The following is a 15,576-nucleotide window of genomic DNA, read 5'->3' on the forward strand; positions in this document are numbered from 1 at the left end:
TAAGTATTAGCTTACATATAAAAAATATTTTAAGATTTGGCATGCTTTGTATTGGGCATGTAGTACTTTTTATTTATGCGGTTGTCATTTTTCTAATGATGATTTGACACTGATTCATTGTTTCTTCAAAATGTTTCCAGTAACATTTTCCTTAAACATAGTCGTGGTGTACAGGCAATGAGATAACTGAAATCAGTGGACTAGAGCTGTGCAGCAGCCTTACCTACCTTAGTGTGGCCAACAACAAGATCACAACCATTAATGGCTTAGGCATGTTACCAATCAAAATACTTTGTCTGGTGAGTCTACCAAAAGTATTATTCTTTATAGAAGTACCGATTAATGTCTTAGTAAATATATGAATGATAGCTAGGATTTTTCAGTTTTATAAAGAGCTAGTTTCTTAATGAAATGTCGTGATCTTCCGTTTTGTTTGCTCCTTTTCGTATCTGGTTTGTTTATGTGTGTTTGATGAATATTTCATGCTTAAAGTAAAATGATTTTCTAACTTGGAATACAAATTCCGTTTTTTAAAAGACTGACTTTACCACTAAGAAAGAAAGGCATACTTTTAGCACCTGTTAAGAATATAGTTATAATGTCTTATTAATGCAATAATATTTAAACATATTTAAGCATAATATTTGGACTTCCTTGGTGGCTCAGCGGTAAAGAATCCACCTGCCAATGCAAGAGACACAGGTTTGATCCCTAGGTCGGAAAGATCCCCTGGAGAAGGAAATGGCACTCACTCCAGTATTCTTGCCTGGGAAATGCCATGAACAGAGGAACTTGGCAGGCTATTGTCCATGGGGTTGCAGAGTTGGAAATGATTTAGTGACTAAACAACATGAAGAAGTGTAATATTTATTGCAGTTAAAGCATCATTGCAAAAAAAAAAAACCTTCATTACTTTCAAATGAACCACTGGGCACTGAATTTTGGCAATCCTTTTATATCACTATATGCTAGTCTCCCATTCTAGAAAACCAGAATTATGAATAAATTTATTCATAATTTATTATGAATGAATAAATAAAGTTCATTTATTCTCTCTGGCTGAGAATAAATGAACAATTTCCTTCAGAAAGTTAATATTTTAAATTTTTTCCCTATGAAGAGCACTGTCCTTAAGCTATATGACATGCTCTGTGACTATGACTGAATGAACACAGACAACTTACTTAAAAATCAGCAGGATCATATTAGTTCCAACCATATATACAGTATTTTTGAAGTAATAGTCTAGCTCACTAGTTTGGGGGCTGATAAAGTAGTTTGTGGATGATGTAGGAGTCTTTCTTCTTCTTTCTTACCCTTGGATGGCTTTTCTATTCTTCATTTTATCTGTCACAGGATAGGCAGGGATTTTAAGCCATGAGACTAGTAATTTATTAATTTCTTAAGTTAATATCCCACAGAAGATTGTCGAACTATTGTTTAAAATCTGTTATCTGCAGATTTTTTACAAATATGATGCATTATTTCTGTCTTGTTTAACTACAGACAGCTGATGGTTGGCTATGTGTTAATTTTTCTTTCCCCGAGCTTGAAGCCTGAAGTGCTCTTTCAGGACTCTTCACTCCTTACGGTGCATTAGATGAGGGCACACTACTGATTGCCAGTAGAGACGTGGTAAAGTATAATTATTCCCCGGAAGTTTCATGTTTTCTGTCCACCAAGGCACAATGGCAAAGCTGTAAATGAAAATGACTTCGGCAAGTCAATTGCAAACTTAAAAATTATAAAAGAAAGTCACATTTAAAAATTATGATAATTTGAAGGATTCTTGGCAGTATGTTCTATTCAATTTGCAGCTTGTTACAACTTTATCCTTTTCTTTATGTGTCTTTTTACATTGCATTCCTGTTCACTTTAAGTAGAGCATGGTATGTGGAAAGAGATACACAGCTGTGCATAAAGGAATGAGAATTCAGCTTGTTATTAAGAATAACAACACATAGCACTTTTATCGTAAGACCTTGTTTCAGTAACTGAATAAGTAAACTGTGTTGACAGTTTCATCTCAAGCAGCTTTTAGAAAAAGCATAAAAAAACTTACTTTTCCTACAAGTAGATTAGATGGATTGTTCCCCATTCCCTTTCCCGTCATCCAAGATTAACTAGAAAATACAGAATTTTCCATCATTCATTTTCCTTAAAACTTTTGAGAATGGTAAAGTTTTCTTTTCCATATATTAATAAAATACATAAAATGAGACTCATTTGTTTCAATAGTTTTTCATGCTTTTTAAAAAAATTGTGGTATCAGTAAAACAATTGTACTGCTGAAAGTAATTCCCTTTATTGAGATAAATTCAGAGGAAAAAAAGCCATTCAGTATACAAACCAATTGTTAATTCCCTACCATCAACTTTTACAATAAATATTAAGGGAAAATGTGGTTCACTCATGGTCTGTTCTGCCAGCCACCTCCTTTAGCAAGTAAGGGCAATCCATTCCAAACTTCAAAAAATCATTGTGTCTCAGTAAAAGTCATTTGTTTTTTTTTTTCCCCTCCCAACTTGGGAGATTGAGACTATTTCTCATTTCATTTATTTAATAAAACAGTTTCTCTCTAACTGCTCCCTTTTCCCTGCTCAACATGATGAAACAAGCAAGAGGAACTGTTCTTGCAGAAACTGGCCATACGCTTTGAGGAGAGACGTATCAGTTTTTCATCATTGGATAAAAGATTTGACTAGATGACTTTCAACTCAAATTCTGATTTGGCATATTTCTCAAGTTCTGCTTTCTTTTATGACCGTAGACTATCTAATTAAACATTTCTATGCCTTACTCTTCTCTTGAGCATCTACCACTTTGAAAGCCATCAGAGACACACTAAAAAAGACTTACAGTTTATCTTCCACATCTATGGCACATCAAAAGTCTTTAGGAAGAAGTGTATTATGTATAAATTTGATATGTGGGTATATTTTAAATAGGATATTGAGGTCCTATTTCAATAAGTTAAATTAATATGGACATTATGTTCAGTGTAGTTTTTTCCTTTCCTTTTTCTATTACTCTTTCTAGAACTTTTTTGAACAGTAGGAAATTTGACTTAGGCAAATGGGGTCATTAGTATTCTTCCTTCTCATTATGGAATTTTTCAGACATATATAAAAATAAAGGGAATAGTTTAATGAATCCCCATGTACTATCATCCAGCTTTATAGATTATCAACATTTTATTAATATATTTTAAAGAACCATAAAATTATATTAATGAATATAAATCTTGCTCATTATTAAAGTGAAATCTTATGAAAAATTGGGTGAAAATGAGCTCTTACTATTAAATGTATCAGGAAACATGTACCAGGAAAAATATTATAGATGGTGGAGAATACTAAAATTTTTTAGTTATAAAGTGCTCAGTAAAAGTTTTAAAAGGTTAAGGATGGGTATAACATGGCATTAGTTGAAACCTCAAAATTACTCTTTATTGTGATTCTCAACTCAGAGTTTAGCTTTACTGGGATATATTCTTATACTTCAAAGACTAATGAGCGCAAGGAATTTTGCATGTGTTGGGAAATGTACAAGAAAATGCAAATTGTTGTTACCACCATAATTTGTGTTATGGGTTCATGGGGGTTGGAAAAGAGAACAACATTTAAGTCTTATATCTTTCTCTGTTTCATGGTGTTGTCTAAAAAGATGTTTATGTGTGAATTATTTAAGAACTTAGTTTGTGTATGTATTGTTGTAAAACATGCCACCCCAAAATGTAGTGGTGTTGAGAAATTCTATTAGTGAACCATTTTGTTATTTTGCAGTTCTGTAACCTGAGCTGGACTCAGATGGGTGGTTCTGCTGGTCTTGGCTTGTCCAGCTAGCAGATTGACTGGGGGCTGGGCTCAGCGGAGATGCTACAATAGCTGAGTTTCTTCTCTCTCTCTAGTCTCAGGGCTCCTCTCTGTTTAACATCTCCACAGATTCTTTCTAGAGGAGCTAGAGTTCTTACATGGCAGCTCAGGGCTCCAAAACACAAAAGGAGCCACTGCCAGGCCTTCTTAAGTCTTAGATTTTTAACTAGGACACTTGTGCCATATTCTTTGGGTGAAGGCAGGTCATAGGTGCAGCCTGGATTCAGGAGGAGAGAAAGGTACCAAGAGCATGAATAAGCAGAAGCATATATCAGACGGCCACAAACCTTGTGATATGAAGTGATTATATTCAGAATATTTCTGAAGACAGAGTAGATGTGGGAGTTGTAGCATTCAAGTGGTTTGTTAAAATGGCCATGAAAGAATTGTTGTTAAATTTATATTTCTAAAGAGGAGCATGGAGTCATGCTGCCATTAGGCTTGAGGTTAGCAATGTCCAAATTTTATACTGTCTAGCTTTTGTCTTTCCTACTGAACAGTGTTCCTATGAACATTCATCTGCTTATCTCTAGCAAAAAATATTAAGTTCTGAGTCTTCCAGCTGAAATACCGTAATTTCTTTCTATGATGTATGTATATGTGTTTAGGGAGGTGAATGATGGGAATAGAGGGAGACAAGAATGTCTTACTGATTTTAAGAGGTTTGAGGCAGTGTACCCAGAATGAAAACTTGTCACTGCAGTTTTCTCTTTAGGACATTAAGTGTATTTTTATCAATTTTAGAGCAATAACCAGATTGAGAAGATCACAGGTTTGGATGACCTAAGAGTCCTGCAGATCCTCGATCTGAGCCAGAATCAGATCAGTAGCCTCCAAGGCTTAGAGGGTCATGATTTCTTGGAAGTGATCAACCTTGAGGATAATAAGGTAATGTCATACTTTAAGTGTCTTGGTTTTAGTGTCTACATAAGAGAACATGTTAGGACCCATTATTAATGTCTCAAGTGCTATCACATGCAATGCCAGCTCAGAAATATTCTAGAAAACCTCCTGGAGCAATAGATGAAGGACTTTTTTTTTTTTTTTTTAATAAATAGTGATTCTTAGCTTTTAAACGTTCCTGATTTCATTATTTTGAAGGTTTAAACTGCAACCAAGGGCACATGACTTTGTGAAGTAGATATGTTCATGTGAAATTTGGGGTAGAAAGATTGCATTAGGAATGTCTGACATGTCAGAGCAGGGAAACTGGAACCAAGAGAATAGCCTCAGGCTAGTGTTGCCTCCATTTAATGAGAAGAGACACAGGAAGTGAATTCTCATATCCTATTTGTAACAATAGCCTATGTTTGCAACTTGGATAAATTTGGAGACTGGACTTATTTAGATTTCCATTCTGGCTTAATGCACACATTACTTCACAAATTATATCAATTGGCTTTCACTCTGAATTATATTTTATTTTTAATAAAGCATGTATGCTCCTAATAATGATATATTCAGTTGGTACCTGTAGCTCACTTCTTCTGCGATAAGATCTACATTGTGATTTTATTCATCTTGAGTACTTTGTTGTATTTTGGGGAAAGATCTCACAAGTAAGTTGGTTATTTACTTCTTGAAAATGAAAAGTCTGGCTGACCCTAAAAGAGACATAGAGACTATAAGATGAATTTCAGGAGACGTTTCTCTGTTCAGCCGTGATGGTGCTCATCAGCTGGATCTAATGATTCTTTCTCCAGTGAGCTTCCATTAGCTGTTATATTTCTAAAAATCAAAAAAAGACAGTCTTTAGGTCTGGCAAGAGTGGATTTTTAATAACAGGAAAAACTGTTCCTCATTTTCATGTGACTTGCATATTAAATTGTCAACTTCTAAGGTTAATTCATTTGTTCACTGTCCCATATGTCTTATGAAGTCATAGACTTCATGAAGTCATTAGACTTAAGAAGTCATAAGACCCTAAGAAGTCATAAGACCAGGTTCCACATCCCTTCATATGGTTTTGTGGTTGTTGTTGTTCAGTCACTCAGTCGTGTCCGACTTTGTGACCCCATGGACTGCAGAACACCAGGCTTCCCTGTCCTTACCCATCTCCTGGAGCTTGCTCAAACTCATGTCCATCAAGTCAGTGATGTACCCCAACCATCTCATCCTGTGTCATCCCCATCTCCTCCTGCCTTCAATCTTTCCCAGCATCAGGGTCTTTTCCAGTGAGTGAGTTCTTCACATCAGGTGGTCAACGTATTGGAGCTTCAGCTTCAGCATCAGTCCTTCCAGTGAACACTCAGGACTGATCGCCTTTAGGATGGACTGGTTGGATCTCCTTGCAGTCCAAGGGACTCTCAACAGTCTTCTCCAACACTACGATCCAAACATATCAATTCTTTAGCACTCAGCTTTCTTTATACTCCAACTCTCACATCCATACATGACTACTGGAAAAAACATAGCTTTAACTAGACGGACCTTTGTTGGCAAAGTAATGTCTCTGTTTTTTAACATGCTGTCTAGGTTGGTCATAGCTTTTCTTGCAAGGAGCAAGCGTCTTTTAATTTCATGGCTGTAGTCACCATCTGCAGGGATTTTTGAGCCCTCCAAAATAAAGTCTGTCAATGTTTCCATTGTTTCCCCATCTATTTGCCATGAAGTGATGGGACCAGATGCCATGATCCTAGTTGTTTGAATGTTGAGCTTTAAGCCAGCTTTTTCACTCTTCTCTTTCATCTTCACCTAGAGGCTCTTTAGTTCCTCTTTGCTTTCTGCCATAAGGGTGATGTCATTTGCATATCTGAGGTTATTAATATTTCTCCTGGCAGCCTTGATTCTAGCTTGTGCTTCATCCAGCCTGGCATTTCAAATGATGTACTCTCCATATAAGTTAAATAATCAGGGTGACAATATACAGCCTTGATGTACCCCTTTCCCAATTTTGAACCATTCAGTTGTTCCATGTCTGGTTCTAACTGTTGCTTCTTGACCTACATACTGGTTTCTCAGGAGGCAGGTAAGGTGGTCTGTTATTCCCATCTCTTTAAGAATTTTCCACAGTTTGTTGTGATCTACACAGCCGAAGAATTGTTGCTTTTGAACCATGTTGTTGGAGAAGACTCTTGAGAGTCTTCTCAAGAGTTATGTATAACTCATAAATGTACAGTTTAGCAAAGAGTTTTCAGGTGAAGTCATGTAACATTGACATCAAGAAATATGTCATACAACTTGCCATTTTTATCTTTTCTTAAAACAGTGACCTCATTGATAAAATGATAGAGCTACATGCAGTAAGAAGGCTTCCCCAGTCACAAATAACCACAATAACCCACAGAACCAGTGGTGGGGAGGGGGACTGGGAAACTGGAGGCTAGATAGGATGAGTGATGGGGAGAGCCACGTAGCTCATGCGTGCCTTTGTTGCATTTTCTCTGTTTCTACATACTGTTTTATTCCTGCCTTAAATGTGGATGAGATGAGGAACATCTCTCTACCTCACTGTTCTCTATCCAGAGGGGAGAAAAGAAAATGTGGCTGTGAGTTTACATTTATTGAAGGAACATGCAGTAATTCCCTTGTTCTGTGTGACTTTATGGAATTCTCAGTGAAAAGCTAGATATTCACAAGAGCAATTTTTAAAATAAGTTGAGTTTAAAGGATCCAATGTAGCTCCTCTTATATTATGTTCTCTGATGTCTTGGTACACTTAGCCTGTTGATAATATTGTCTGTGTGTGTGTTTGTTTTTCTATTAAACAGATTGCTGAGCTGGGTGAAATAGGATACATTGAAAACCTACCTCTCCTTCGAGTTCTCAATCTTCTGAGAAATCCAATTCGGGTAAGACGTCCTTTGTTTTGAGGGTGGGGGTTAGGGATGAGAACATTCTTGGAATTCTTCTTTATGAAATACTTTTGATAGAACATGAAGAATGTGAATACAGTGTGTTTATCACCATTCTCTATTAGAAGGGTAAGCAAAGTCACACCCGTGCTCCACCATCGGTGCAGGTAAAGCCTGAAATTGAATATTAGTTGTCTACTCTGTATGACCATTTGTGACTCATCCACATGGTAATAAAGATTATCAAGAGGGACCTATTGAGATTATAGAGCAATGTCTTTTTAGTGCAAGAATGCCTGAGGTGTGGAGAAGGCAATGGCACCCCACTCCAGTACTCGTGCCTGGAAAATCCCATGGACGGAGGAGCCTGGTGGGCTACAGTCCATGGAGTCACTGAGGGTCGGACACGACTGAGCGACTTCACTTTCACTTTTCACTTTCATGCATTGGAGAAGGAAATGGCAACCCACTCCAGCGTTCTTGCCTGGAGAATCCCAGGGACGGGGGAGCCTGGTGGGCTGCCGTCTATGGGGTCGCACAGAGTCGGACACAACTGAAGCGACTTAGCAGCCTGAGGTGTAGATGGAATGTGGCTCCTATTTTGTATCAGGGAGAAGTCTAAGATTAGACACCTAAAGAAATTATCCTGGCGATTGCTGTAAAACTGGCATTGTAAAATGATTATAGGAAAAAATCATTTATTTCCTAGTGATTTTTCACCTTTGGATATCAAATATCCAGGCTTTTTCTTTTTTCTGGGTCCTCGCTTTTTTGTCACCAATGATAGATCCTTTCTGCTCAACTCTGTCCCTCCCTCTTTGTGCAAATGTCATTCATTCCCCTTTGAATCTATATCCTTTGCTCACTTTGCCATAGATTCTTGAATTTGTATGTATCTCTGAGTACCTTTCTTTGTGCGTGTATGACTTGAGAAACATAACTAGGCAGGCAAAAAATCAAAATGAAAAATGAAAAGTACGGTCTGAAAGTAAAAACAATGCTTGGTATGGGAATAGTGGCAGACACTGTAAAAGCGTCCCCTGGAAAGGAAGGGGTTTAAAGTGGCCGTCCCTCCCAGTTCCAGACCCATAAAGAGCGTCCAGGTGTTTGCATAAATAAATAGCCCAAACCCTTTCACACATGTTACCTCATTTATTTATAAACCCCTCCCACATATGCACTTTGAAGTACACAAAAGATGCCATTGTATATTCATTTCTTGTGTATTCTCATCTACAAAATGCATCACCCACTTAATATCTTTCCCTTCAAAGAGACGTAGCTTCTTGATACAATGTAACTAATTATATTTCTAAAAAGCAGATAGTCCTAACACAGCAGATGATAGAGTATTAAGGGAATTGTCCTATAAATGAATATCATTTTATTATTGTAAAACAAAGTTATAATTAATGATACAAAATTAATATAAAACAGCACAAAGAAATAATGAGGAATTAATAATAAGGACTGCTACTATTATAATGATGAAACTCCTTTAAGTTAGAAGATAGGGTTTCAGTCACTGGCCATGGAACATCAGATGAAATACTCCACCTCCCTGAGCCTTAGGTGTTTTTCTCTTTAGAGATGAAGATAATCAGGTTTGTCCTGCTTATCTCACAGGGAGATTAACAAGATCACACATTTGAAAAGCTTTATAAGTTACAAGGCAGAGTCTGCATTTGAGTTGTTAATATCAGGGACTGCAATTGTGAAAATGTGAAGACCTAGTGTGTGTGTGTGTGTGTGTGTGTGTGTGTGAATGACAGCATTCGTGGGTAAAAGGCCTTGGCTCATGAAAGCAGACTGCTACTGCTTATTAATTTGGGAAAAGGAAGGTAACAAAATAACCCTCTTGATATTTTAAACAGGAAAAACCTGACTATTGGTCCTTCGTCATTTTTATGCTACTTCGATTAACAGAATTGGATCAGAAGAAGATTAAAGTGGACGAAAAGGTAGGTAGTCATATTTCACGTGTTTATGAGTTGATAGGTTCAAAAGCCCATGCCGTCTGCTGCAGGACCATTGCAATCCAGAAATGAGCATATAACAGTATGCTCATTCATTATTTATTTAAGGAGCATTTCCTTGTCCTAGAGTCTAGTTGTTTAACCCTCTGCAGAGCTGAGCATCAACACAAACGCAGTGGAAGCCCTGCTTTTGGTACAGTAAGGAGACTGGCCATGGGAGACAGAAGCAGCCTTCATGTACCTAGGCTGGCAGCTGTAAGGCTGACTATAAGTTTGGAAAATTATCATATGTGGGGTATGTGTGATTCTGTGTTCCTCTAAATCTTCACTTAATAATGAAATGAATTACAATGTCATTTTACCACATCACTGTAAAGGACTCAAATCACTACTCTGGTTTTTTAAAAACCTTTATTCTCCTCTCTAAGATAATGATTCTTCTCTGGACACGCAACTTGAGAGTCACCAGACCTTGAATGCTAGCACCTGCCTCCCCACACCATACCTGTGGTAGCCAATTTGTCATGCTGTCGTGACAGGTGTCCGCTGAGATCCCCACTAATGAGGGGTTTCTTACACCCGATGCAAATTTGAGATGGGAGTGAAAGAGCAGGTATAAATATGCAGAGAGGCAGATATATTCCAGTTCATAAATGTCTTTCTGAAATCTTGCTTAAAAATAGTTATAGATGCTGGTCTGTTATTATTCTCACACTCAGAGGCACTTATTAGATTTCTCTTTCCCTTTAATGTTTTGCAAAGGGGATAACATTCAAAACCACACATTAGATAAAGATGTGGTAGACAAGTATACTGTATTTAGAGTGATAGCAAAGCCGGGGAACAGACAACTGTCTGTTGTGAGGAAAAGGCCTGTATCTTTGGAAAAGAGAAAGTTATATTAAAAGAGGAGGAGGTTTAGTAGAATTTGAAATAATGGGAATAGTTCTTGGTATGATGGCAGGAGGAAAACTTCTACAATAACAGCTACCTGGAATCTAGCACTAAGAATTTTATTCTTCTCTTACTAAAAGTTGAAACATTTACTGTATTAAAGGTAATCTTAGACTTTTGAGGGGTTTTTTTTGTTTTTTGGTTTTTTTTTTGCTTTTTCCCTCCCAAACCAGAAAATATAAAGAAATAGGTGACCAAGGGGTTCCAGTTCAATATTTTAAAAGAATTATCATTCTTTAGGTTTTAGGAAAGCTAGAGTAGACATGAACCCATAACACAGATTCCTGGTTGCATGTCTAGAACATTTCAGTAAAGAAAGTCTTGTCTTTCTTGTACAATGAATTTTTTTTCCCCTTTGCATTTCTAATTCTGGAAAAGATCTCAGCTGTGAATAAATACAACCCTCCCCCGGAAGTGGTCGCGGCCCAAGACCACATGACCCATGTGGTCAACAGCGTGATGCAGCCACAGAGGATCTTTGACAGGTATTCTGAGAGACGCCTTGGGTGGAACTTGGGGTGGGGCACAGGACAACCTCCTCATTGCCCTAGCCATCTCTCTTGTGACTCATTCCTTTCTCACCTCTCTGAGGAAGGGATCGGGTCTTCATTTGACAGGTTGTATTGTCTCGGATATAGCATATCATCATCACATGTTCAAACATGGGACTCCCTTGTTGGCATTTTCCCAAGTGTGGCGATAAGTGGATTCAACTTCTCTCTTTCATCTGGACTCTTGAATGGTGGCTAGCCTGTGACATGGTAGTGAAAGTCACTCAGTCATGTGCAACTCTTTGTGACCCCCATGGACTATACAGTCCATGGAAATCTCCAGGCCAGAATACTGGAGTGGGTACCTGTTCCCTTCTGTGTCGAACCCAGGTCTCCCACATTGCAGGTGGATGCTTTACCAGCTGAGCCATCAGGGAAGCCCAAGAATACTGGAGTGGGTAGCCTATCCCTTCTCCAGGGGAGCTTCCCGACCCAGGGATCAAACCGCGGTCTCCCGCACTGCAGGTGGGTTCTTTATCAGCTGAACTACTACCAGGGAATCCTGTGACATAGGATGGTGAAATGAAAAAGGAAAAAAAGTTTGCCGACAGACCTGCTATAGGAGAGAACCCCAGACCCTTGCCTCATCAACAGAGAACTGTGATGGTCTCTATCCACTGACAATTTTTCCTTAGCTGTGAGTGGATGCTAGAAACCCCTGCTAAAGAGCACCCGTGACCACAGGTTCTATATTAGAGAGTCCCTAGAGTTCCTGCTCGCCAAAGGGGAACTGAAACAGCCTTTCCAGGGGTTGCACTGAGCTGCAATCAACCCCACAGGGAGGAGTCACCCAGCTTGGCTGAACACAGGAATAGAGACCCTCACCTCTAAGTTTGAAGACAGATTTACCACAATTTCTCCATTTCTTTTTAAACACTCTGTTGAAGCAGATGGCCATTGACACTATAAGTATAATACAGAATTTCTATCAGTACCCAAAGGCATTTGAAAAATACTTGTAAAATCTCTAGGTTATAAATGGCTCCTCTTCTTCATGTGGTCTGCTCCTGTACTTCACCCGGTTGGTTTCCCACAGAGAGAAAATGTTTTATTTTGCATCCAGGATATGATTTTTTACATGTAATTTAATCATGTAGATGTTGACAGTTTTATATATTTATGGTAGCCCTCTAGGTGAAATGATTTATCATTTATTTGCATACATCTGGAAAAGCACATTTGATTTAAAAGAAGGGCATTTATTGTCCTCATTGTATTTCTTTTCTAGTTTATGAGATTGCTAGTTGTTTCATGCTTTAGGGTACATTTATATAAAAATATGTATCAAGCAAATTTACAGCAGTGTCTGATAAACGCACATTTCTTGATCATTTCTGGCTGTCAGAGAATAGCAAATGGCCAAGCCACCGTAGATGCCCTGGGATGGAGCAGTGTCCATGATGTAAAGCTCGTGGAGGCAGGAGGAGGCATGCCGTGTCCTTCCCACCCTGGGTCAGGACATGCTCCCTGGCAGCCCCAGAAGTCAACCTCCAGGAAAGAAACCCTGACTCTTTCTCTTGGAACTTTTAGGCTGTGATACTGGGGAATCACTGTCCTCTCTCCTGGCGAGACTGAAGTAAGGAGGGAATATGAAAATGGATTTTTCATATTGTCTTGACTCTGGCCTGGTAGTCAGTGATGGCTTTCTTGCTGTCTCATATGACAAGGTTCTTCAGACTGATGTTGTCCAAGCCTTGTCCGAACTCTGAAATCAGCCATTTCTCCAAGAAGCCCTAGTTCGTTTTAGTGAGAAATGGTATTTCCCAATCACAATGTATTCCCATCTCTTTCAGAATTTTCCAGTTTATTGTGATCCACACAGTGAAAGGCTTTGGCATAGTCAATAAAGCAGAAATAGATGTTTTTCTGGAACTCTCTTGCTTTTTCCATGATCCAGCAGATGTTGGCAATTTGACCTCTGGTTCCTCTGCCTTTTCTAAAACCAGCTTGAACATCTGGAAGTTCACGGTTCATGTATTGCTGAAGCCTGGCTTGGAGAATTTTGAGCATTACTTTACTAGCGTGTGAGATGAGTGCAATTGTGTGGTAGTTTGAGCATTCTTTGGCATTGCCTTTCTTTGGGATTGGAATGAAAACTGACCTTTTCCAGTCCTGTGGCCACTGGTGAGTTTTCCAAATTTGCTGGCAAATTGAGTGCAACACTTTCACAACATCATCTTTCAGGATTTTAAATAGCTCAACTGGAATTCCATCACCTCCACTAGCTTTGTTCTTAGTGATGCTTTCTAAGACCCACTTGACTTCACATTCCAGGATGTCTGGCTCTAGGTGAGTGATCACACCATCATGATTATCTTGGTCGTGAAGATCTTTTTTGTACAGTTCTTCTGTGCATTCTTGCCACCTCTTCTAAGATTCTGAAAGAGATGGGAATTCCAGACCACCTGACCTGCCTCTTGAGAAACCTATATGCAGGTCAGGAAGCAACAGTTAGAACTGGATATGGAACAACAGACTGGTTCCAAATAGGAAAAGAAGTACGTCAAGGCCGTATATTGTCACCCTGCTTATTTAACTTATATGCAGAATACATCATGAGAAACGCTGGGCTGGAAGAAGCACAAGCTGAAATCAAGATTGTCGGGAGAAATATCAATAACCTCAGATATGCAGATGACATCACCCTTATGGCAGAAAGTGAAGAGGAACTAAAAAGCCTCTTGATGAAAGTGAAAGAGGAGAGTGAAAAAGTTGGCTTAAAGCTCAGCATTCAGAAAACAAAGATCATGGCATCTGGTCCCATCACTCCATGGCAAATAGATGGGGAAACAGTGGAAACAGTGTCAGACTTTATTTTAGGGAGCTCCAAAATCACTGCAGATGGTGATTGCAGCCATGAAATTAAAAGACGCTTACTCCTTGGAAGGAAAGTTATGACCAACCCAGAGAGCATATTCGAAGGCAGAGACATTACTTTGCCAACAAAGGTCCGTCTAGTCAAGGCTATGGTTTTTCCTGTGGTCATGTATGGATGTGAGAGTTGGACTGTGAAGAAAGCTGAGCGCCGAAGAATTGATGCTTTTGAACTGTGGTGTTGGAGAAGACTCCTGAGAGTCCCTTGGACTGCAAGGAGATCCAACCAGTCCATTCTAAAGGAGATCCGTCCTGGGTGTTCTTTGGAAGAAATGATGCTAAAGCTGAAACTCCAGTACTTTGGCCACCTCATGCGAAGAGTTGACTCATTGGAAAAGACTCTGATGCTGGGAGGGATTGGGGGCAGGAGGAGAAGGGGACGACAGAGGATGAGATGGCTGGATGGCATCACTGATTCGATGGACGTGAGTCTGAGTGAACTCCAGGAGCTGGTGATGGACAGGGAGGCCTGGCGTGCTGCAGTCCATGGGGTCACAAAGAGTCGGACACGACTGAGCGACTGAACTGAACTGAACTGAATCTGTATCTAGATAGCTCTATCTATAAATAGATAGTAAAGTGAGTGAAGTTGCTCAGTCATGTCCAACTCTTTGCAACCCCATAGACTGTAGCCTAGAAGGCTCCTCCGTCCATGGGATTTTCCAGGCAAGAATACTGGAGTGGGTTACCATTTCCTTCTCCAGAGGATCTTCCTGACCCAGGGATCGAACTCGGGTCTCCCACATTGTAGGCAGATGCTTCACCATCTGAGCCACCAGGGAAGCCAGCAGGAAATAGGTAGTAATATACCTCCTCAATTGATACAATTCAGCTTCAAGACTACAGTTGAGCTTTTACTGAACTTCACCTGTGTTACATCTATATCTCCTTTTCTCCCTCACCAAAGACATTGAAGAAGATGAAATTAGAACATCCCATGATTATTCTTTTTTTTAATGTCCCATATTACACCACAACAGTATAAGAATACCAGTAGTAATAATTACTGAAGCATTAAAACCATTTTGCTGATGTTCTTCCTGTTAACCATCCCCCATTGTTTTTTATGTCAGTTAAAAAAATATATATATATATATATATAACATAAAATTTGCCATTTTAACCACTTGGAAGTGTACAGTTTAGTGGCCTTAATTATATTCACAGTATTGTGCGACCATCACCACCATCTGTTTCCAAGTTTCTTATCACCCAGAACAGAAGCTCTGTAGCCCTTAGGTAATAACTCCCCGTTTCCTGCTACCCCACCCCCTGGTAACTTCTTATATACTTTCTGTCTCTATGAATTTGCCTACTGTATATATTTCATATAAGTGTCAATCACTCCATTTTAAAAATAGTGCACTATATTTATATTGTCAGAACATATATCCATCACACACTGTACTTTCTCCTTTGCTGTCATTTAGCCTTAGTTCTCTGGGTAACTGCATATTTATTGCCCACTGCCAGCCCTTATAGTGATGCCCCTTGAGTCATTTTAGTTGTATGAAGCTTGTTCTTTAGCACAGTCCTTAGGAAGGGCTGTGCA

The 15,576-nt window shown here is 39.0% G+C and overlaps 1 protein-coding gene across 1 annotated transcript in view; it reads left to right on the plus strand.

Annotated features, from left to right (window-relative positions):
* LRGUK (leucine rich repeats and guanylate kinase domain containing) overlaps nt 1-15,576 on the plus strand; it is a 103,427-nt gene that overhangs the window by 27,850 nt on the left and 60,001 nt on the right. The window contains exons 6-10 of the mRNA XM_055590962.1: nt 175-299; nt 4,620-4,763; nt 7,586-7,666; nt 9,544-9,630; nt 10,978-11,084. Of these exons, the coding sequence (XP_055446937.1) occupies nt 175-299; nt 4,620-4,763; nt 7,586-7,666; nt 9,544-9,630; nt 10,978-11,084 (544 nt within the window). The remainder of the gene's footprint in view (nt 1-174; nt 300-4,619; nt 4,764-7,585; nt 7,667-9,543; nt 9,631-10,977; nt 11,085-15,576) is intronic.

Source organism: Bubalus kerabau, chromosome 8 (genome assembly GCF_029407905.1).
Source record: "Bubalus kerabau isolate K-KA32 ecotype Philippines breed swamp buffalo chromosome 8, PCC_UOA_SB_1v2, whole genome shotgun sequence".
Taxonomy (NCBI): Eukaryota; Metazoa; Chordata; class Mammalia; order Artiodactyla; family Bovidae; genus Bubalus; species Bubalus kerabau.